The following is a 23322-nucleotide window of genomic DNA, read 5'->3' on the forward strand; positions in this document are numbered from 1 at the left end:
TGCGGAAAGCCGCCGAAAAAACGCGCAAAAAATCCGTGAATAATCCGGAACGTGTGCACATAGCCTAAAGCTTGTACTAGTGGTGCGTCCATACAGGGCGTAGCCTCACTCAATACACTTGAATTGATCGCGGCTGCGCCCTGACTAGTGACGCGGCCATCCAGGTCTCCACAGTTTAATGAAAAAAAGAAGCAGTAGGAGAAGCAAAGAAAGTATTCATTTAAGAAACAGAAAAGTAATCAATTGCACCCCATCCGAAGCACATCATAAATACACGCCCGACCAAGCAACCAAGGGTGGGTGCTGTGTCTCCCAATAAAGGCTATGAGAAAGATTTTACGGTGAGTATAAAGTGTTTTTTTCTGTCGCCTCATTGTGGGACGTAGAAACCATGGGACATGCTAAAACTGTTCCTGGGGTGGGAAAGAAACTTAATTTTACTGTTATCACATAATTTTTTTCCTCTGTAGCTCAATATGCCGTTTGAGCAACCACTGCCTGTAGTATCTTCCTGCCCAGATTTGCATCTGCCGAAGCAAAAGTGTGGTCCCTGTAAAACTTAGTAAAGGTATGCAGAGTTGAGCACGTGGCTGCTTTACAGAGTTGCAGAACCGATGCCTGATGACGAACCGCCCAGGAAGCTTCTAGCGCTCACGTACAGTGGGACCTGACCTTAAAAGGAGGAACACTGCCCTTTGATTTATACACCTGAATAATGGATGTTCTAATCCAACAAGCAATGGTCGCCTTAAAAGCAGCTAGTCCCCTTTTGAGGCCTCTTTGAAATAACAAACAAGGAGTATGACCATCTGAACCGATCCATAACAGACAGAAAGGTCCGGACCACCCGGACGACATCCAGTTTGTTTAAAGCTCTCTGTTGGATGATAGAGCAAAAAGATGGTAACACAATTTCTTAGTTAAGATGAAAAGCTGACACCACCTTAGCGAGAGAGGATGGAATTGGCCATAAAACTGTCTTGTCCTGATGAAGGATTAGATAAGGAACACGAAAAGGAGAGAGCCGCCAACTCCCGATACTCTTCTGATGGAAGTGATGTTTACCACAAAATGTATTTCATTTGAGAGGCAAATAGTGGATATCTCCTTAATAGGCTCAAAAGGTGGAAACTGTAGTGCCTCCAAGAAGATATTGAGATCCCAAGAAATAAGGGGATGCCTGTATGTTGACCGGTGAAAAAAAGTCTTGACTTGTGGCCTAGTTGCCAGATCCTTCTGAAATAAAATGGCCTGAGCGGAGACCTGACCTTTGAGAGAACGAAGTGCCAGCCCAGCCGCTAACTCTGACTTGAGAAAGGAGAGAAGTACCGGCATGAAGAATGACATTGGGGTGAAGTAATTAGACTCACACCTCCTAAAGTAGGCATACTAAGTGTGATGTTAGATATGCAATGAAGAGACATTTCTTGACTTCATCATGGTCTGGATCACTGGCCACGATAAACCTGTTGCTCTTAAAACCGTGGCCTCAACAGCCACGCGGTCAATTTGAGCGACTGTAAATTCTGGTGGAAAATCGGGCCTTGAGTCAGAAGATCTGTCGGGAAGTTAATCACATCTGCATACCATGCCCTTCGAGGCCAGTCTGGCATGATGAGGATAACCCTAATGACCTCTGCCCTGAACTTCTTGAGAAGCCTGGGCAGAAGCGCTAGACGAGGAAAGATATAGAGCAGAGCGAACTCGGATCAAAGGATCGCCGTTGCGTATACTACGACTGCCAGAGGATCTCAAGACCTGATGACAAACCTGAGAGCCTTCTGGTTTAGCCTCGATGCCATCAGATTGACATCCAGGATTCCAAACCCCTGGCAGATCTCGTTGAATATTTCCTGATGTAGAGATCATTCCCCTGTGGCAGCTTAGGAAATCTGCTGCCCAGTTGTTTGCCCCAGCTATGTGAACTGCCGAGATTCTGCCTTCTCCTGAATAGTTGCAACTTCTGACATGGCGGACTGACTTCGCGTACCCCCTGTTGAATAATGTATGGCATTGTCCGGCTGAATTACAACTGTTAATCCTGAGAGTGATGTTGCCAGTGCAGAAGAGCCAGATGAATGAGTTCCAGTACATTGATCAGGAGACCCCTCTCCTGCTTCCCCAGGATCCTTGAAAGGATAGATGGCAAAAGATCTCTCCCCATCCCTGAAGACAGGCATCCGTAGTCAGTACCTGCCAATGGATGAGGCAGAAAAAGTGACCCTGTGTTAAGAGACGACGTTAACCATCATCTTAGAGATGGATGGGTGCAAAAGGGAAGGATCATAGATTTGACCCAAAGAGTGTATCGATCTGTCTCAACTGGCCAAGAGGGCATTTTGTAGTGCTTTTGAGTAAAATTGTGCAAACGGGAGTGTCTCGAATGCTGCCACCATCTTCCTAGGACCCTCATGCAGAATCGAAGAGGATGCTTCACTAGTCGCCTCAAGTTCCAAATGGTGGACTGAAGAGCTAATCTCTTTTTACTCTGTAAGAAAGACCAATGCTTGGGACATGTTGAATATCATCGCTAGGAATCGTAGTTGCTGTACTGGAATCAACTGGGACATTGCCCTGTTGCTAATCCATCCGAAGCAAGCTAGAGAGTCCATAAGAATCGGGAGGCTCTCCAAGTTCTGAGGGAAAATGGGATCTTTGATAAGGAAGTAGTCCAGGTAAAGGGATCGCCACAATTCCTCTGGTTTGTAGCAGTGCCGTAGTTGGTGCCAGAAACTTCGTAAATACTCTAGGAGCCGTGCCTGGGCTGAAAGGGAGGGACACAAACTGAAAGTGATCCTGATTGATCACAAAGTGAAGATCCCTCTGATGAGTCTAAAAAATGGGTGTACGAAAATAAGCGTCCTGAATATCTATTGGGGACTCAAATTCTCCAGGTTCCATGTAAGCAATGACCAAATGAAGAGATTACATCTTGAAGTGGCACACACGAATTGACGTGTTCAGACACCTCAGGTCTAAGATGGGTCTCACCTAACCATCCTTTTGTTATCACAAAAAGACTTGAGTAAAATCCTTTGAAATGTTCTAAAGAAGGAACTTTTGTAATTTCTGCCTGAATCAGAGAAGATATGCCTTGCTCAAAACTGTTTCTTATCGTGGGGGATCTGGTGGGACGGGCTCTGAAAAATCGACAGTATTTGGGGGAAGGGCAGAGAACTTTATTCTGTACCCTGAAGAGACGACCTCTCTTACCCAGACATTGATTTTCGTCTCCAACCATGCTCCTTGGATGGACAGAAGGCGGGCTCCCACTCGAGAATAATTCCAGCTTGTCATGCATTGGTTCCTCTGTTACCTCTGGAACAACAGGGTTTGCCTCTCTGATTCTGAGACCACACAGAGGGTGTGTATCTGCAGGCTGAAGACTTTCTTCCCTCATGGGCTTTCTGTCTAACCTGTCTGACTTCTCTTGGTGCCAGAAATTGTCGAAACTGGAGTCTACAAAATGGGTGGTTCACCCTGTCCTGAGGGAGACGACTGCTTCTACCTCCTGTAGCATCAGTGGTAATCTTGTTTAATGTAGTCATAATAAGACGAGAGCCATGAAAAGACAAGACTAGTTAAAGACTTTTTTGAGGCAAGATCTGCCCTCTATCCCTACAGCCATAAAATCCAACAGATAGCCACACTATTGCTTACGGCATGAGCCGAGCAGTCCACAGCATTCAAAGATGCTGAACATAAGTACCTGCCGACCTGAGCAATCTGGCCAGCTACCGCAGCCAACTCTGCTATTTGAGACACGGGAAGAATACCCTGACGCAGGTGTTTTGGCTACAGGATAATGCCTAAGATACCCATGTGGCAGAAAACGCTAGGCACATTTTAAAGCCTGCCGCTGCAAAGGCAGATTTGGCCATAGACTCTGTACGTTTATCAGTAGGATCTCTAAGGGCTGCCCCTTCAGAGAGGGGGCAGGGTAGTGGTTTTAGATAAGTGGGACACAGGCGTATTTACCACTGGCGGAGAGGACCAAGATGTTACCAACTCCACTGGGAAGAGGTACAGAAGTGTAGCGAGAGAAGAGAAAACCCAAAGAGCAGAATCGTCCTGAAGACATAGGGACTCAGTTTTCGGATCTATGCGACTACAGGGAGCGACAGGAGGCAACTAGGTAGGCTAACGGACCACCGCCCTGGTATCGACCGCCGACTTTGCCTGGATAACAAGGTTCAGCCCCTTCGACCAGAGAGGATACAGGCTGAACAATACAGTCTGTACTCTCCGCTGCTATGCGGGATGAAACTAAGTGCTCAATTTACCCCCTGTTACCCCAACAATCCATCTGAAATACTAAAAGCGAAAAGGTTAAAAAAACCTAACCTTGTCAAAAGCCTTTGTATCAGGCCTGTGAAGACCTATGTCGCCTCCAACCGACACAACAAAAAAATGAGGAGGCCTGATGCTAGCAGGCTAGATATAGACTGCTGGGGAGGCACCAATTTTCATTCATAATAATGTGTCAGCCTCCAGGTGGCATCAGCTTATACCCCCGGTTTCTTTGTTCACCAATGAGGTGACCGAGAAATTTTTTTGGGATATCCTAATTTTTAATGGGGCAAAATGTGGGACATTTGAACTTTTATGTTATTTAATCTTTTTTTTGTTTTAACTTTATACTGTGGTTTTTTTTTACACCCATTAGGGAACTAGAAGTCCAGCCACAGGCTAAATAAAGATTGCACTTGACAAATTAGTGTTTTGCTCTTTAATTGGGTTATTGCTGGCCTGGTATGACAGTCTTCTATCCGGGAACAAGCATTCCTAGAAACAGTACCCTCAAAGTCCCCAGATCTCAATCCAATCAAACATCTATGGGATACTCTGAAAAAGTAAATCTGATCTATGGTTCTTAAACTTGCAACTTAAAGGATTTTCTCCTGACTTTGATATGGTCTAGTACAGTGATGGGCAACCTTTTGAGGTTGGTGTGTCAAAATTCGCCAAAAAGCCGAACATAACTTGGGTGGTGTGTCACTTCGAGAAAAAAAAACATAATTTCGTGATATTTATAGTTTAAATAGCAAAAATGTATAATTGTAATATATAACTGTATTTAATAAACCGAAAACTAATTATTTAACTTACCTGCTTAGTGACTTCTTTGTTCATCCGTCAGTCGGTTTCTTTTGTTGGTCTTGATATTATTTAACTTGTGTAGGGTGCCGTGAACTAATATAAGTGAGGGGGAGGGGAATTCTTTGACTAACCTGCCTATTAGTGACTTTTTTGTTGCTGAATTTCATTGCCTAAATGGTTTTGATATTATTTAACGCTGAGAATAAGGTCTCACAAAAGTATGTAGAGGGAAAAATTGTGAGTAAAGCCATTGCTATATTTTTCAGGGTGCTAAGTATCTGGTAATTGGTTCCAAGCGCTCCAAATTTCCTGTTCGTAGTGGCACTCCTCTTGATTCTCCAAGCAACACCTTTTCAGATTCTCAAGCTTTGACCTCAAGTCGACAAACACCTGAGCCCAGATGTTGTCTTGAAATTCTGCAAGTTGCATCTCCAAATCATCAATTTGCATCCATTGGAAACCATTTAATTCCAATCTACTGTAGACTACTATATCAGGATACTTAATTATTTTCATGGTCCGTTCTAGGCTTCTAAATTGGTTATATGCAAGGGTTCCACTTCATTTTGTACAGCTGCACTGGCCTTCTCAAACTACTTTGCTACTCGAGGAAGATGCTAGCTTCTACATCTCGCTTGAAAATTTTAAGTTTACTTTCAAAAGCTTTTATGTATCCAAACATAACGTCAATACTTTTGCGAAAACCTTGTAACTTTAAGTTTAGTTCATTAATGAACAGAGATCTGTAAAAAACATCAGGCTGTTGACCCATTTATCATCATCATTATGTTGAGGAAAGTTTCCCAGATCCTTATCCTCAAGAAATACCTTAATTTCTTCAAAGCACTCCACAAAGCGCTCAAGAACTTTGGCTCAGCTCAGCCATCTTACATTATTGTACATCAGCAGTCCATTGTAGGTGGAATAAACCTCCAGTAAAATTGCAGAAAATTCCCGCTTGTTAAGGGGGCGAGCAGCTATTAAATTTACAATTTTTGTAACAACTGACATTAAGTCGTTTAAGTTGGTGAATCCTGCCTTGGCACATAACGCCTCCTGATGGATAATATAATGAAAAGGCACAATTATATGTCCAATAGCTTCCGTAAATAATTTGACAAATCTGACTTTTTTCCTCACTATGTTTGGTGCCCCATCTGTCGTCACTGACACAACTTTAGAGATATCAATGCTTAGGTCATGGAATGTTTGTATAACAACCTTACATATTTTGCTTCCTGATGTACTTGGCACTGATACTTACTTTATCAACTCTTCTCTCATTGTGAGACCATCAGAATATCGACCAATAATGGCCAACTGAGCATGTGATGTGACATCAGTAGTTTCATCAAGAGAGATCAAAAAATATTTACTATTACTTATGTCTCTCTTTAATTGATGTTGTACATTTGTGTTCATTCTCATTATTCGGTCTTTTGTGATATTTCTACTGAGTGGTAACTCAGATATTCTCTTAATAATTGCATCTTTATTGACGTGAAATAGAACTGGTGCAAATCTTAGGAGAGTTTCTTTAATAAAATCTCCCTCACTGAGTGCTTTTCCATGCTGAGCTATGGAGTGAGCAATGCTAAAACTTGCAGATGTTAAATTTGTAGAGCCTTTTACAAATTTAAAGATTGAATTAGATTGGCTCTTTTGTAAAGGTGTAGCTGCATGGATACAGTGGGGCAAAAAAGTATTTAGTCATTCAGCAATAGTGCAAGTTCCACCACTTAAAAAGATGAGAGGCGTCTGTAATTTACATCATAGGTAGACCTCAACTATGGGAGACAAACTGAGAAAAAATAATCCAGAAAATCACATTGTCTGTTTTTTTAATCATTTTATTTGCATATTATGGTGGAAAATAAGTATTTGGTCAGAAACAAAATTTCATCTCAATACTTTGTAATATATCCTTTGTTGGCAATGACAGAGGTCAAACGTTTTCTGTAAGTCTTCACAAGGTTGCCACACACTGTTGTTGGTATGTTGGCCCATTCCTCCATGCAGATCTCCTCTAGAGCAGTGATGTTTTTGGCTTTTCGCTTGGCAACACGGACTTTCAACTCCCTCCAAAGGTTTTCTATAGGGTTGAGATCTGGAGACTGGCTAGGCCACTCCAGGACCTTGAAATGCTTCTTACGAAGCCACTCCTTCGTTGCCCTGGCGGTGTGCTTTGGATCATTGTCATGTTGAAAGACCCAGCCACGTTTCATCTTCAATGCCCTTGCTGATGGAACTAGGTTTGCACTCAAAATCTCACGATACATGGCCCCATTCATTCTTTCATGTACCCGGATCAGTCGTCCTGGCCCCTTTGCAGAGAAACAGCCCCAAAGCATGATGTTTCCACCACCATGCTTTACAGTAGGTATGGTGTTTGATGGATGCAACTCAGTATTCTTTTTCCTCCAAACACGACAAGTTGTGTTTCTACCAAACAGTTCCAGTTTGGTTTCATCAGACCATAGGACATTCTCCCAAAACTCCTCTGGATCATCCAAATGCTCTCTAGCAAACTTCAGACGGGCCCGGACATGTACTGGCTTAAGCAGTGGGACACGTCTGGCACTGCAGGATCTGAGTCCATGGTGGCGTAGTGTGTTACTTATGGTAGGCCTTGTTACATTGGTCCCAGCTCTCTGCAGTTCATTCACTAGGTCCCCCCGCGTGGTTCTGGGATTTTTGCTCACCGTTCTTGTGATCATTCTGACCCCACGGGGTGGGATTTTGCGTGGAGCCCCAGATCGAGGGAGATTATCAGTGGTCTTGAATGTCTTCCATTTTCTAATTATTGCTCCCACTGTTGATTTCTTCACTCCAAGCTGGTTGGCTATTGCAGATTCAGTCTTCCCAGCCTGGTGCAGGGCTACAATTTTGTTTCTGGTGTCCTTTGACAGCTCCTTTGGTCTTCACCATAGTGGAGTTTGGAGTCAGACTGTTTGAGGGTGTGCACAGGTGTCTTTTTATACTGATAACAAGTTTAAACAGGTGCCATTACTACAGGTAATGAGTGGAGGAAAGAGGAGACTCTTAAAGAAGAAGTTACAGGTCTGTGAGAGCCAGAAATCTTGATTGTTTGTTTCTGACCAAATACTTATTTTCCACCATAATATGCAAATAAAATGATAAAAAAACAGACAATGTGATTTTCTGGATTTTTTTTGCTCAGTTTGTCTCCCATAGTTGAGGTCTACCTATGATGTAAATTACAGACGCCTCTCATCTTTTTAAGTGGTGGAACTTGCACTATTGCTGAATGACTAAATACTTTTTTGCCCCACTGTATGTATTCTTTCCTTTCATCCTCACTTTTTTTTTTCAAGAGCTGGGAATGATTAGTTTCAAAATGCCTATTTATATTCCACGTTCTGCTTACTACCGTTTCAATACATAGAACGCAAAATGATCTGCCATTTTTTTCCATAATGCCATACATCTTGGTTCAAGTCTCTTGAAGGGGTCTGCTATAGATACTACCAGTTCCTTTACTTAACCTTTTTTTTTTTATTTTTGGGGTTCTCCATCAGGGGGAGCAGTGACAGAAGATAGAATTATATAGATAGCCTGTTAGCAATTAGGGATTAGCTAGCCTAGCTGACCACAAGATGGCACATGTAACTGTCTTTAAGGAATAGGCAGGGTTAATAAGTAGAAATAGGGGTTACTAAGGATGCACAACAGTAATAGTGGTGAAATGGAGTCTGCATTTTGCTGCAAGTTTAAAAGAAAGGGAGACAAAAAGCGCAAAATAGGGTTTTATCCCATAAATAGACAGGAGAGCTTCCAAAAAACTGCTCACCTGATATTGCAGAGTAAAAGCATATATAAATATAGGCTGCTGCAGATCCACGAGTCGCTCAACGACCATGTAGTACAATATACTGCGTAGGAAATGTGGATTACGTCCGCGCTGCCTTAGCAATAAAATTCCAGGGGATGATGGAGTCTAACGGTGGTGTATTCAACGCATTTCAAGGTCATTTAGACCCCTTCTTCAGGACATACCACATAAAAATAAACCACCGTTAAACTCCATCATCCCCTGGAATTTCATTGCTAAGACAGCGCGGACGTAATCCACATTTCCTACGCAGTATATTGTACTTTGCTGCAAGATGGCGTTCCTTATGTAAATTAAGATGGCTGCCGCTATTTCTAATGGTGTGAAACAGCACCCATAGCACAGGCCCTCGCCTCTCCCAGTCTTCTCATCACTTATCTCAGTTATTATGGTCAATTAGAAATCCACAACACCTCAGAACAGTAGATTGAATGATGGTTGCTGTGGTTATGTGGTTGCTGGTAATCGCGATCACAGGGCCCCCATAGATGCGTCCCCCATGGCATTCCGCTGCTCCCTGCTCTGCCGTCCAGAAGTCAGGTCAAAGATTCCCCTAACGGCCTAACCAGAAGTACCAGAACTAGACACTCTGTGCTGGAGTTCTGTTGTTTTGGCCTACAGACCTCCAGCACAGTGTCTGCACTACACTACAGCAAATGTTTTCTCATCGGCTACTGCACCTGGCCATGCAGGAGCCGAGGATGAAACGTCCTTGGCATGTTACCCTATACTTCTCTGTATGCGACCGCGTGTCATCGAAAATAGCTACGCGTGTCAGTGCTGACACGCATGTCATAGGTTCGCCATCACGGGTTTACTAGGTTCATGTCTTGATAGGGCAGAACTGTTTTGGTGGCGCAAGAGAGAATTACAAAATATTAGGCATGCCATTTTAATATTGTGAATGAAAAATGTAATATGTATTTGCATCTTTAATTCTGTTACAGGTAACAAAAATCAAGGATATATGAGAAAGAAAGCAGTGAGAGATCCTTCCATACAACCTGGGAAACCTCTTCCTGACCGAGGTGCCTGTAGACATTATAGAAAGAGCTACCGTTGGCTGAGGTGAGCTTTTATATTCCTATTTATTCTATATTTATAGCATATAAAAAAAATTAAGACGTGCTGTCCCATGTCAAAGTAATCTAATCCGATAGCTAATGATCAGATCACTATCTTAAAGGCCGACACACACAATAATGTTGGAGATCTTATTTATTGACCGTGTTACTCAATAATTATTGCTATGTGTAGTTCGATCTTAAAATATTGACATGTGTATAATCATGTTTTCTTACACAGTTGTGCTCAAAAGTTTAATCCCCCCCCCCCCCCCCCTCAGAATTTTTGTGTTCTTGGCCTATTTTTTTTTCTCATTCAGAGAATATGAATAACACCAAAACTTTTTCCAAATGACCGTGATCAAAAGTTCACATACCCCATTTCTTAATACCATGTATTGCACCCTCTAACATCAAAGACAACTTGAGGTCTTTTGTTTTAGCTGTGGATGAGGTTCTTTTATTTTCTCAGATGGTAAAGCTGCCCACTCTTCTTGGCAAAAAGCCTCCTGTTCCTGTAAATTCCTGGGCTGTCTACAATGAACTGCACGCTTGAGATCTTCCCTGAGTGGCTCAATGATATTGAGGTCAGGAGTCTGAGATGGCCACTCCAGAACCTTCACTTTGGTCTGCTGTAGCCAATGACAAATTTGCCTCCAGTATTTGCTGATAACATGCTGCATTAATCTTTCCTTCAACTTCGACCAAGTTTCCTATTCCTTTGTAGCTCACACATCCCCAAAACACCAGCAATCCACCTCCATGTTTTACAGTAGGAATGGTGTTCCTTTCATCATAGGCTTTGTTGACCGCTCTCCAAATGTAACGTTTATGGTTGTGGCCAAAAAGTTCAATTTTGGTCTCATCACTCCAAATTACCTTGTTCCAGAAGTTTTGAGGCTTGTCTCTGTGCTGTTTTGCATATTGTAGGCAAGATACTTTGTCGCATTTGCGCAGTAATGGCTTTCTTCTGGCGACTCGATCATGCAGCCCATTTTTCTTCAAGTGCCTCCTTTATTGTGCATCTTGAAACAGCTAGTTTTTAGAAAGTCCTGTATTTCAGCTGATGTTATTTGTGGGTTTTTCTTTGCATCCCGAACAATTTTCCTGGCAGTTATGGTCGAAATTTTTGTTGGTCTACCTGAACATGGTTTTGTTTTTGCAAAGCCCCTGATTTTCCATTTGTTAATCACAGTTTGAATGCTGCGGACTGGCATTATCAATTCCTTGGATATCTTTTTGTATCACTTTCCTGTTTTATACAGTTCAACAACCTTTTCCCGTAGATCCATTGACAATTCTTTTGCTTTCCCCATGACTCACAATCCAGAAACGTCAGTGTCTGGATGAAAGATGCAAGAGTCTGTCTGGATCCCAGAAACTCACTCAGCTTTTATGCACACACACTGATTACAAGCAAATAGGTCACAAGTGAGGATGTTACCTGTTAGTAGCCATTCAAACCCATTTGTGTCAACTTCTGTGCATGTTATCAGGCCAAAATCACCAGGGTATGTGAACTTTTGACCAGGGTCATTTAGATGTTTTGGGTTGTCAATATGATTTAAAAAGAGAAAACACAGTAGTTTGACAATAAATGGCTTCACCCAACCACATACCATGAGTGGAAAAAAACTTTTGGTGTTATCATTCATATTCTCAGAAAAAAGGCCAAGAAAGCAAAAATTCTGCCAGATGTAAACTTTTATGTATAACTGTAAATTAACCCCTTCCCGACCTTTGACGCCACGTAGGCGTCATGAAAACCCGTGCCAATCCGACCCATGACGCCTACGTGGCGTCATGGAATGATCGCGTCCCTGCAGATCGGGTGAAAGGGTTAACTCCAATTTCACCCGATCTGCAGGGACAGGGGGAGTGGTACTTCAGCCCAGGGGGGGTGGCTTCACCCCCCGTGGCTACGATCGCTCTGATTGGCTGTTGAAAGTGAAACTGCCAATCAGAGCGATTTGTAATATTTCACCTAAAAAACTGGTGAAATATTACAATCCAGCCATGGCCGATGCTGCAATATCATCGGCCATGGCTGGAAACACTGATGTGACCCCCCCCCCCACCCCACCGATCGCCCCCCCAAGCCACCGATCTGGGGTCCGCTCCCCTCCGTCTTGTGCTCTGCTCCCCCGTCCTCCTGTCCGCTCCCCCTGTGCTCCTATGCCACCCCCCCGTGCCCCGACGCCCCCCCGTGCCCCGATCTCCACCCCCTTATACTTACCGAGGCTCCCGGTGTCCATCCGTCTTCTCCATGGGCGCCGCCATCTTCCAAAATGGCGGGCGCATGCGCAGTGCGCCCGCCGAATCTGCCGGCCGGCAGATTCGTTCCAGATATAATTTGGTCACTGTGATAAAACCTATCACAGTGATCAAAATTAAAAAAATAGTAAATGACCCCCCCTTTATCACCCCCATAGGTAGGGACAATAATAAAAAAAAGAAAATATTTTTTTTTCTTTTTCCACTAGGGTTAGGGTTAGAACTAGGGTTAGGGGTAGGGTTAGGGCATGTGCACACAGTGCGGATTTGGCTGCGGATCCACAGCGGATTTGCCACGGATCCGCAGCGGATTGGCCGCAGATCCGCAGCAGATTGGCCGCGGATCCGCAGCGAATTGGCCGCTGCGAATTCGTAGCAGTTTTCCATCAGGTTTACAGTACCATGTACACCTATGGAAAACCAAATCCGCTGTGCCCATGGTGCGGAAAATTCCGTGCGGAAATGCTGCGTTGTATTTTCCGCAGCATGTCAATTCTTTGTGCGGATTCCTCAGCGTTTTACATCTGTTCCTCAATAGGAATCCGCAGGTGAAATCCGCACAAAAAAACACTGGAAATCCGCTGTAAATCTGCAGGTAAAACGCAGTGCCTTTTACCTGCAGATTTTTCAAAAATCGTGCGGAAAAATCTCACACGAATCCGCAACGTGGGCACATAGCCTTAGGGTTAGGGTTGGAATTAGAGTTAGGGTTGGAATTAGGGCTAGGGTTGGAAATAGGGTTAAGATTAGGCTTGTGATTAGGGTTACGGATAGGGTTAGGGGTGTGTTGGGGTTACAGTTGTGGTTAGGGTTGGGGTTAGGGTTGGGATTAGGGTTCGGATTAGGGTTAGGGTTGGGATTAGGGTTACGGGTGTGTTGGGGTTAGGGTTGTGGTTAGGGGTGTGTTGGGGTTAGGGTTGTGATTAGGGTTAGGGCTACAGTTGGGATTAGGGTTAGGGGTGTGTTGGGGTTAGTGTTGAAGTTAGAATTGAGGGGTTTCCACTGTTTGGGCACATCAGGGGTCTCCAAACGCAACATGGCACCACCATTGATTCCAGCCAATCTTGCGTTCAAAAATTCAAATGGTGCTCCCTCCCTTCCAAGCCCCAACGTGCGCCCAAACAGTGGTTTACCCCCACATATGGGGTACCAGCGTACTCAGGACAAACTGGGCAACAACTGTTGGGGTCCAATTTCCCCTGTTACCCTTGCAAAAATAAAAAATTACTTGCTAAAACATAATTTTTGAGGAAAGAACAATTCTTTTTTATTTTCACGGCTCTGCGTTATAAACTTCTGTGAAGCACTTGGGGGTTCAAAGTGCTCACCACACATCTAGATAAGTTCCTTGGGGGGTCTAGTTTCCAAAATGGGGTCACTTGTGGGGTGTTTCTACTGTTTAGGCACATCAGGGGCTCTGCAAATGCAACGTGATGCCCGCAGACCATTCCATCAAAGTCTGCATTTCAAATGTCACTCCTTCCCTTCTGAGCCCTGACGTGCGCCCAAACAGTGGTTTACCCCCACATATGGGGTACCAGCATAGTCACAACAAACTGGGCAACAAATATTGGGGTCCAATTTCTCCTGTTATTCTTGTGAAAATAAAAAATTGCTTGCTAAAACATCTTTTTTGAGGAAAGAAAAATGTTTTTTTTATTTTCACGGCTCTGTGTTGTAAACTTCTGTGAAGCACTTGGGGGTTGAACGTGCTCACCACACATCTAGATAAGTTCCTTGGGGCGTCTAGTTTCCAAAATGGGGTCACTTGTTGGGGGTTTCTACTGTTTAGGCTCATCAGGGGCTCTGCAAACGTAACATGATGCCTGCAGACCAATCCATCAGTCTGCATTCCAAAACGTCACTACTTCCCTTCCGAACCCCGGCATCTGCCCAAACAGTGGTTTACCCCCACAAATGGGGTATCAGCATACTCAGGAGAAACTGGTCAACAACTTTTGGTGTCAAATTTCTCCTGTTACCCTTGGGAAAATTAAAAAATTCTGGGCTAAAAAAATATTTTTGAGGAAAGGAAACACATTTATTATTTTCACGGCTCTGCGTTATAAATTTCTGTGAAGCACTTGGGGGTTCAAAGTGCTCACCACACATCTAGATAAGTTCCCTTGGGGGTCTAGTTTCCAAAATGGGGTCACTTGTTGGGAGTTCCTACTGTTTAGGCACATCAGGGGCTCTGCAAATGCAACCTGACACCCGCAGAGCATTCCATCAAAGTCTGCATTTCAAAACGTCACTACTTCCCTTCCGAACCCCGACGTGTGCCAAAACAGTGGTTTACCCCCACATATGGGGTGTCAGCGTACTCAGGAGAAACTGGACAACAACTTTTGGGGTCCAATTTCTCCTGTTACCCTTGGGAAATTAAAAAATTGTGGGCTAAAAAATCATTTTTGAGAAAAGAAAAATTATTTTTTATTTTCATGGCTCTGCGTTATAAACTTCTGTGAAGCACTTGGTGGTTCAAAGTGCTCACCACACATCTAGATTAGTTCCTTGGGAGGTCTAGTTTCCAAAATGGGGTCACTTGTGGGGGAGCTCCAATGTTTCGGCACACAGGGGCTCTCCAAACGCGACATGGTGTCCGCTAATGATTGGAGCTAATTTTCCATTCAAAAAGCCAAATGGTGTGCCTTCCCTTCCGAGCCCTGCCGTGCACCCAAACAGTGGTTTACCCCCACATATGGGGTATCATCGTACTCAGGACAAACTGGACAACAACATTTGGGGTCCAATTTCTCCTATTACCCTTGGGAAAATAAAAAATTCCGGGCCAAAAATCATTTTTGAGGAAAGAAAAATTATTTTTTATTTTCACGGCTCTGCGTTGTAAACGCAAAAATTGAGGCTAAAGGAAATTTTGTGTGAAAAAAAAGTACTTTTTCATTTTTACGGATCAATTTGTGAAGCACTTGGGGGTTTAAAGTGCTCACTATGCATCTAGATAAGTTCCTTGGGGGGTCTAGTTTCCAAAATGGGGTCACTTGTGGGGGAGCTCCAATGTTTAGGCACACGGGGGCTCTCCAAACGCGACATGGTGTCCGCTAAAGATTGGAGCCAATTTTTCATTCAAAAAGTCAAATGGCGCTCCTTCCCTTCCGAGCCCTGCCGTGCGCCCAAACAGTGGTTTACCTCCACATATGAGGTATCAGCGTACTCAGGACAAATTGGACAACAACGTTCGTGGTCCAGTTTCTCCTTTTACCCTTGGGAAAATAAAAAAATTGTTGCCAAAAGATCATTTTTGTGACTAAAAAGTTAAATGTTCATTTTTTACTTCCATGTTGCTTCTGCTGCTGTGAAACACCTGAAGGGTTAATAAGCTTCTTGAATGTGGTTTTGAGCACCTTGAGGGGTGCAGTTTTTAGAATGGTGTCACTTTTGGGTATTTTCAGCCATATAGAACCCTCAAAATGACTTCAAATGTGAGGTGGTCCCTAAAAAAAATGGTTTTGTAAATTTTGTTGTAAAAATGAGAAATCACTGGTCAAATTTTAACCCTTATAACTTCCTAGCAAAAAAAAAATTTGTTTCCAAAATTGTGCTGATGTAAAGTAGACATGTGGGAAATGTTATTTATTAACTATTTTGTGTCACATAACTCTCTGGTTTAACAGAATAAAAATTCAAAATGTGAAAATTGCGAAATTTTCTAAATTTTCGCCAAATTTCCGTTTTTTTCACAAATAAACTCGGATATTATCGACCTAAATTTACCTCTAACATGAAGCCCAATATGTCACGAAAAAACAATCTCAGAATCGCTAGGATCCGTTGAAGCGTTCCTGAGTTATTACCTCATAAAGGGACACTGGTCAGAATTGCAAAAAATGGCCAGGTCATTAAGGCCAAAATAGGCTGGGTCATGAAGGGGTTAAGTAACAATAACCCCCAAAGCTTTTTTCGGTTTTGCGTTTTTGTTTCGCTCCCGTCCTTCCCAGAGCCATAACTTTTTTATTTTTCCGTCAATATGGCCATGAGAGGGCTTTTTTTTTGTGGGACGAGTTGTAGTTTTGAACGACACCATTGGTTTTACCATGTTGTGTACTAGAAAACAGGAAACAAATTCCAAGTGCGGTGAAATTGCAAAAAAAGTGCAATCCCACAGTTGTTTTTTGTTTGGCTTTTTTGCTAGGTTCACTAAATGCTAAAACTGACCTGCCATTATGATTCTCCAGGTCATTACGAGTTCATAGACACCAAACACTTGGAATTTTTTTTCCCGTTTCCAGTACACGATATGTAAACCCCTTTCTGCCATTAGACGTATTATCCCATCGAGGTGACCTGGGACTTAATTCCCAGGGATGGGATAGTACGTCATAGGCGATCGGCCACGCTCACGGGGGTGAGCAGCTGATTATTACAGCTGACATCCGGCACTATGTGCCAGGAGCCTTCACAGACCGCTCCTGGCACATTAACCCCTGAAACACTGCGATAAAAAATGATCGCAGCATTCCAGCGGCATAGGGAAGCATTGCGCATAGAGGGGGCTCCCTGCGTGCTTCCCTGAGACCCTTGGAACAACGCAATGTGATCGCATTGTTCCGAGCGTCTCCTCCCTACAGGCCCCGGATCCAAGATGGCCGCTTTAGGGCCTTTGGGGTCCGGCAAGCCTGCAGCACTGCCTGTCAAATCGCTGATCTGACACAGTGCTGTGCAAAGTGTCAGATCAGCGATCTGACACTATACCATGATGTCCCACCCTGGGACAAAGTAAAAAAAAAAAATTTCCATGTGTTTAAAAAAAAAAAAAAAAAAAATCCTAAATTAAAAAAAAATATATATATATTGTTCCAATAAATACATTTCTTTATGTAAATAAATAAAAAAACAATAAAAGTACACATATTTAGTATCGCCGCGTTCGTAACGACCCAACCTATAAAACTGTCCCACTAGTTAACCCCTTCAGTGAACACCGTAAAAAAGAGGCAAAAAACAATGCTTTATCATACCGCTGAGCAGAAAGTGGAATAACACGCAATCAAAAAGACGGATATAAATAACCATGGTACCGCAGAAAACGTCATCTTGTCCCGCAAAAAACGAGCTGCCATACAGTGTCATCAGCAAAAAAATTAAAAAGTTATAGCCCTCAGAATAAAGCGATGCAAAAATAATTATTTTTTATATAAAATAGTTTTTATTGTATAAAAGCGCCAAAACATAAAAAAATGATATAAATAAGGTATCGCTGTAATTGTACTGACCAAAAGAATAAAACTGCTTTATCAATTTTACCAAACGCGGAACGGTATAAACGCCCCCTCCCCTCAAAAAAAATAAATTCACGAATTGCTGGTTTTTGTTCATTCTGACTAACAAAAATCGGAAGAAAAAGCTTTAAAAAAAGTCATGTGCCCGAAAATGGTACCAATAAAAACGTCAACTCGTCCCGCAAAAAACAAGACCTCACATGACTCTGTGGACCAAAATGTGGAAAAATTATTGCTCTCAGAATGTGGTAGCGCAAAAAATATTTTTTGCAATAAAGAGCGGCTTTTAGTGTGTGACAGCTGCCAAACATGAAAACCTGCTACAAATAGTAAATCAAACCCCCCTTTATCACCACCTTAGTTAGGGAAAAATAATACAATAAAAAAATGTATTTATTTCCATTTTCCCATTAGGGTTAGGGTTGGGGCTAAAGTTAGGGTTGGGGCTAAAGTTAGGGTTAAGGCTAGAGTTGTGGTTAGGGTTTGGATTACGTTTACGGTTGGGTTAGGGGTGTGTCAGGGTTAGGGGTATGGCTAGGGTTGGGATTAGGGTTAGGGGTGTGTTGGGGTTAGAGGTGAGTTGGGGTTGGGATTAGGGTTAGGGGTGTGGTCAGGGTTGGGATTAGGGTTAGGGGTGTGTTGGGGTTAGGGGTGTAGTTAGGGTTGGGATTAGGGTTAGGGGTGGGTTAGGGGTGTGTTGGCATTAGGGTTGGAGTTAGAATTGGGAGGTTTCCACTGTTTAGGCACACTAGGGGCTCTGCAAACGCAACATGGCGTCCTATCTCAATTCCATCCAATTCTGTGTTGAAAAAGTAAAACCGTGCTCCTTCCCTTCCAAGCTCTGCCGTGCGCCCAAACAGTGGTTTACCCCCACATATGGGGTATCAACGCACTCGGTACAAATTGGACAACAACGTTTGGGGTCTGATTTCTCCTGTTACCCTTGGGAAAATACAAAACTGGGGGTTAAAAATCATTTTTGTGGGAAAAAAAAAGGATTTTTTATTTTCACGGCTCTGCTTGGGGGGTCTAGTTTCCAATATGGGGTCACTTGTGGGGGGTTTGTACTGTTTAGGCACATCAGGGGCTCTGCAAATGCAATGTGACGCCCGCAGACCATTCTATCAGTCTGCATTCCAAAACGCCACTTCTTCCTATCCGAGCTCTGCCATGCGCCCAAACAGTAGTTTTCTCCCACATATGGGGTATCAGCGTACTCAGGACAAATTGGACAACAACTTTTGGGGTCCAATTTCTCCTGTTACCCTTGGGAAAATAAAAAATTGCGGGCTAAAAGATCATTTTGTGGGGGGGAAAAAATGATTTTTTTTAATTTTCACGGCTCTACATTATAAACTTCTGTGAAGCCCTTGGGGGTTCAAAGTGCTCACCACACATCTAGATAAGTTCCTTAGGGGGTCTACTTTCCAAAATGGGGTCACTTTTGGGGGTTTCCGCTTTTTAGGCACATCAGGGGCTCTCCAAACGAGACATGGTGTCCTATCTCAATTCCAGCCAATTTTTCATTGAAAAGTCAAACGGCGCTCCTTCCCTTCCAAGCTCTGCCATGTGCCCAAACAGTGGTTTACCTCTACATATGGGGTATCGGCGTACTCAGGACAAATTGCACAACAACTTTTGGGGTAAAATTTCCCCTGATACCCTTGGTAAAATAAAACAAATTGGATCTGAAGTAATTTTTTTGTGAAAAAAGTTAAATGTTCATTTTTTTTTTTAAACATTCCAAAAATTCCTGTGAAATGCCTGAAGGGTTAATAAACTTCTTGAATGTAGTTTTGAGCACCTTGAGGGGTGCAGTTTTTAGAATGGTGTCACACTTGGATATTTTCTATCATGTAGACCCCTCAAAGTGACTTCAAATTTGATGTGGTCCCTAAAAAAAAAAAAATAGTGTTGTAAAAATGAGAAAATTCTGGTCAACTTTTAACCCTTATAACTCCCTAACAAAAAAAAAATTTGTTTCCAAAATTGTGCTGATGTAAAGTAGACATGTGGGAAATGTTACTTATTAAGTATTTTGTGTGACGTATCACTGTGATTTTCAGGGCATGAAAATTCAAAGTTGGAAAATTGTGAAATTTTCTTAATTTTCTCCAAATTTCCGTTTTTTCCACAAATAAACGCAAGTAATGTCAAGGAAATTTTACCACTAGCATGAAATACAATATGTCACAAGAAAACAATGTCAGAATCACCAGGATACATGCAAGCATTCCAGAGTTATAACCTCATAAAGGGACAGTGGTCAGAATTGTAAATTAAGGGTTAAGGGGTTAAAACCAATGCTGTTGTTCAAAAGTACAACTTGTCCCACAAAAAACAAGCCTTCACATTGCCATTTTGACCATAAAATAAAAAAAATATGGCTCTTGGAAGAAGGGGAGCAAAAAATGAAATTGCAAAACAAAAAAATACCTTTGGTCATTAAGGGGTTAAAAAAGTTAGGAATTTTGAAAAAAATAAAATAAATTGGTTTGAGATTGATTTTCTGAGAACAGTAACTTTTTAAAATCAGAATCAATGTAGCTTGTCTTTTCCGTGGCAAGCTAGTGTTGTTATTTTGACAATTATTTATACATTTTTGGCTACATACTATGCTATGTTTTTGATGTCTTATTATTGCATCTTTTTGTATTATTGCAGCGACCAAAACAGAATTGTGGTGTTTTTTTTTCTTTTCATTATGGCATTCACTGATTAACTTCATAATTTCATTTTTTGATCGGACTTGTCTGGATGTATTGCTATCAAAAATATGTACCGTATAAACCCGAGTATAAGCCGACCCCCCTAATTTTGCCACAAAAAACTGGGAAAACTTATTGACTCGAGTAAAAGCCTAGGGTGGAAAATGCAGCAGCTACCGGTAAAAGTCAAAAGTAAAAATAGATACCAATAAAAGTAAAATTAATTGAGACATCAGTAGGTTGTGTTTTTGAATATCCATATTGAATCAGGAGCTCCATATAATGCTCCATAAAGTTTATGATGGCCCCATAAGATGCTCCATATTAAAATATGCCCCATATAATCCTGCATAAAGGTTAATAATGGCCCCATAAGATGCTCCATAGACACATTTGCCCCATATAGTGCTGCACAAACCTTGATTATGGCCCCATAAGATACTCCATATAGACACTTGCCCCATATAATGCTCCACAAACGTTAATTATGGCCACATAAGATGCTTTATAAAGATATTTGCCCCATATAGTGCTGCACAAACGTTGATTATGGCCCCATAAGATGCTCCATACAGACACTTGCCCCATATAGTACTTCACAAACGTTGATTATGGCCTCATAAGATGCTCCATACAGACACTTGCCCCATATAGTGCTGCACAAACGTTGATTTTGGCCCCATACAGACACTTGCCCCATATAGTGCTGCACAAACGTTGATTATGGCCCCATACAGACACTTGCCCCATATAGTGCTGCACAAACGTTGTGGCCCCATAAGATGCTCCATACAGACACTTGCCCCATATAGTGCTGCACAAACGTTGATTATGGCCCCATAAGATGCTCTATACAGACACTTGCCCCATATAGTGCTGCACAAACGTTGATTATGGCCCCATACAGACACTTGCCCCATATAGTGCTGCACAAACGTTGATTATGGCCCCATACAGACACTTGCCCCATATAGTGCTGCACAAACGTTGTGGCCCCATAAGATGCTCCATACAGACACTTGCCCCATATAGTGCTGCACAAACGTTGATTATGGCCCCATAAGATGCTCTATACAGACACTTGCCCCATATAGTGCTGCACAAACGTTGATTATGGCCCCATACAGACACTTGCCCCATATAGTGCTGCACAAACGTTGATTATGGCCCCATACAGACACTTGCCCCATATAGTGCTGCACAAACGTTGTGGCCCCATAAGATGCTCCATACAGACACTTGCCCCATATAGTGCTGCACAAACGTTGATTATGGCCCCATAAGATGCTCTATACAGACACTTGCCCCATATAGTGCTGCACAAACGTTGATTATGGCCCCATACAGACACTTGCCCCATATAGTGCTGCACAAACGTTGATTATGGCCCCATACAGACACTTGCCCCATATAGTGCTGCACAAACGTTGTGGCCCCATAAGATGCTCCATACAGACACTTGCCCCATATGCTGTTGCTGCGATAAAAAAAAAAAAAAAATCACATACTCACCTCTCGCCGCTCAGGCCCCCGGCACTTTCAACATTCACCTGACTTCATTCTGGCGCCGCCCGTCTTCAGTGTCTTCTGCTCTGACGTTCAGGCAGAGGGAGTGCACTCATTAACCACATCACCGCGCCCTCTGACCTGAGCATCACTGCAGAAGACGCTGAAGACGGAGCGGCGCCCGGAACGAGGAGCAGGTGAATATCGCGCAGCGCTCCCCTCCCCTCCCCTTTATATTCACATGCTCCTGGCGCTGTGCAGTCCCTGCTTCCCCGGCGCCGCAGCTTCTTCCTGTACTAAGCGGTCACTGTTACCGCTCATTACAGTATTGAATATGCGGCTCCACCCCTATGGGAGGTGGAGCCGCAAATTCATTATTGTAATGAGCGGTACCATGTGACCGCTCAGTACAGGAAGAAGCTGCAGCGCCGGGGAGCCTGGGACCTGCAGGGACCGCTCCAGGAGCAGGTGAGTATAATTAGACAGCCCCCGCTTCCCCTCCCCTGCTGACCCCTGGGTATGACTCGAGTATAAGCCGAGAGGGGGACTTTCAGCCCCAAAAAATGGGCTGAAAATCTCGGCTTATACTAGAGTATATACGGTATGTATTTTTTACATTTCTTTATTCTTAACTAGGGAAAAGTGGAAGGATTTGAATTTTTATGTTTTTTTTAAAACTTCTTTTTCTACTTTTTATTTTGTTAGCCCCTTAGGGGACTTATATTTCTGTATATAGTACAAGCAGGTTCAACAGTATTGCTGTATAAAGTGGAAATCACAGTCTTCTATGATGCCCAACCAAAGGAAGGTATCACATGACAGGCACTTTGGTGCCTATAGATTTGCATGCTATAGAAGCGATCAGCCTGCACAAAATGAGTGTCCCATAGTGGGACAAAGTGTCCTGCCGCGGCTGCTGCGCAGGCGTACTTTATCTGCCCTGTTGAGGGCAGAGCAAAGTACTGCAGTGCGCAGGCGCTGGGCCTGTCTGCCCTCAACGAGGCAGACAAAGTACCCCTGCGCCGGAGCCGCAGCAGGAAGAAAAGAAGAGGACATCATCGCATGAAGATGGGAGGCGCCGGACCGCGACACCCATCGGACCCGAACCGGGACCGCCCCTGGGTGAGTATAATATAACCTGTTTTTCTTATATTTCAGGGTACATCGGGGGCTTATCTACAGCATTACAGAATGCTGTAGATAAGCCCCTGATGCCGGCGGCCGCAGCTCATACTCGAATTTTGGGGTGACAGGCTCCCTTTCAGGGAAGGCTCGGATTCCGTCAGTACCTGCCCAGCAAGAGGGCCAGGTACGGAATCAAACTCTATAAGCTGTGTGAGAGTACCTCAGGGTACATCTACAGCTTTGGAGTATACGGAGAAAAGGACACCAGGATTGAACCCCCTGAGAGTCCCCCTGTCCTGGGAGTGAGTGGGAAAATTGTGTGGGATTTGGTGCACCCACTGCTGGATAAAGGTTATCACCTCTTTACTGATAACTTTTATTCCAGCTTCTCACTTTTCTAAACCCTCTCAGCATGAGGTACCGCAGCCTGCTTTACTGTCCGCAAAAATCAG

The 23322-nt window shown here is 43.2% G+C and overlaps 1 protein-coding gene across 4 annotated transcripts in view; it reads left to right on the forward strand.

The window, feature by feature from the left end:
- LOC143775737 (uncharacterized) overlaps positions 1-23322 on the forward strand; it is an 83656-nt gene that overhangs the window by 46560 nt on the left and 13774 nt on the right. For all 4 annotated transcript variants that reach the window (XM_077264238.1, XM_077264239.1, XM_077264242.1 and 1 more), the window contains exon 9: positions 9901-10021. In XM_077264238.1, coding sequence (XP_077120353.1) covers positions 9901-10021 — 121 coding nt within the window. The remainder of the gene's footprint in view (positions 1-9900; positions 10022-23322) is intronic.

This window comes from Ranitomeya variabilis, chromosome 5 (genome assembly GCF_051348905.1).
Source record: "Ranitomeya variabilis isolate aRanVar5 chromosome 5, aRanVar5.hap1, whole genome shotgun sequence".
Classification (NCBI taxonomy): Eukaryota; Metazoa; Chordata; class Amphibia; order Anura; family Dendrobatidae; genus Ranitomeya; species Ranitomeya variabilis.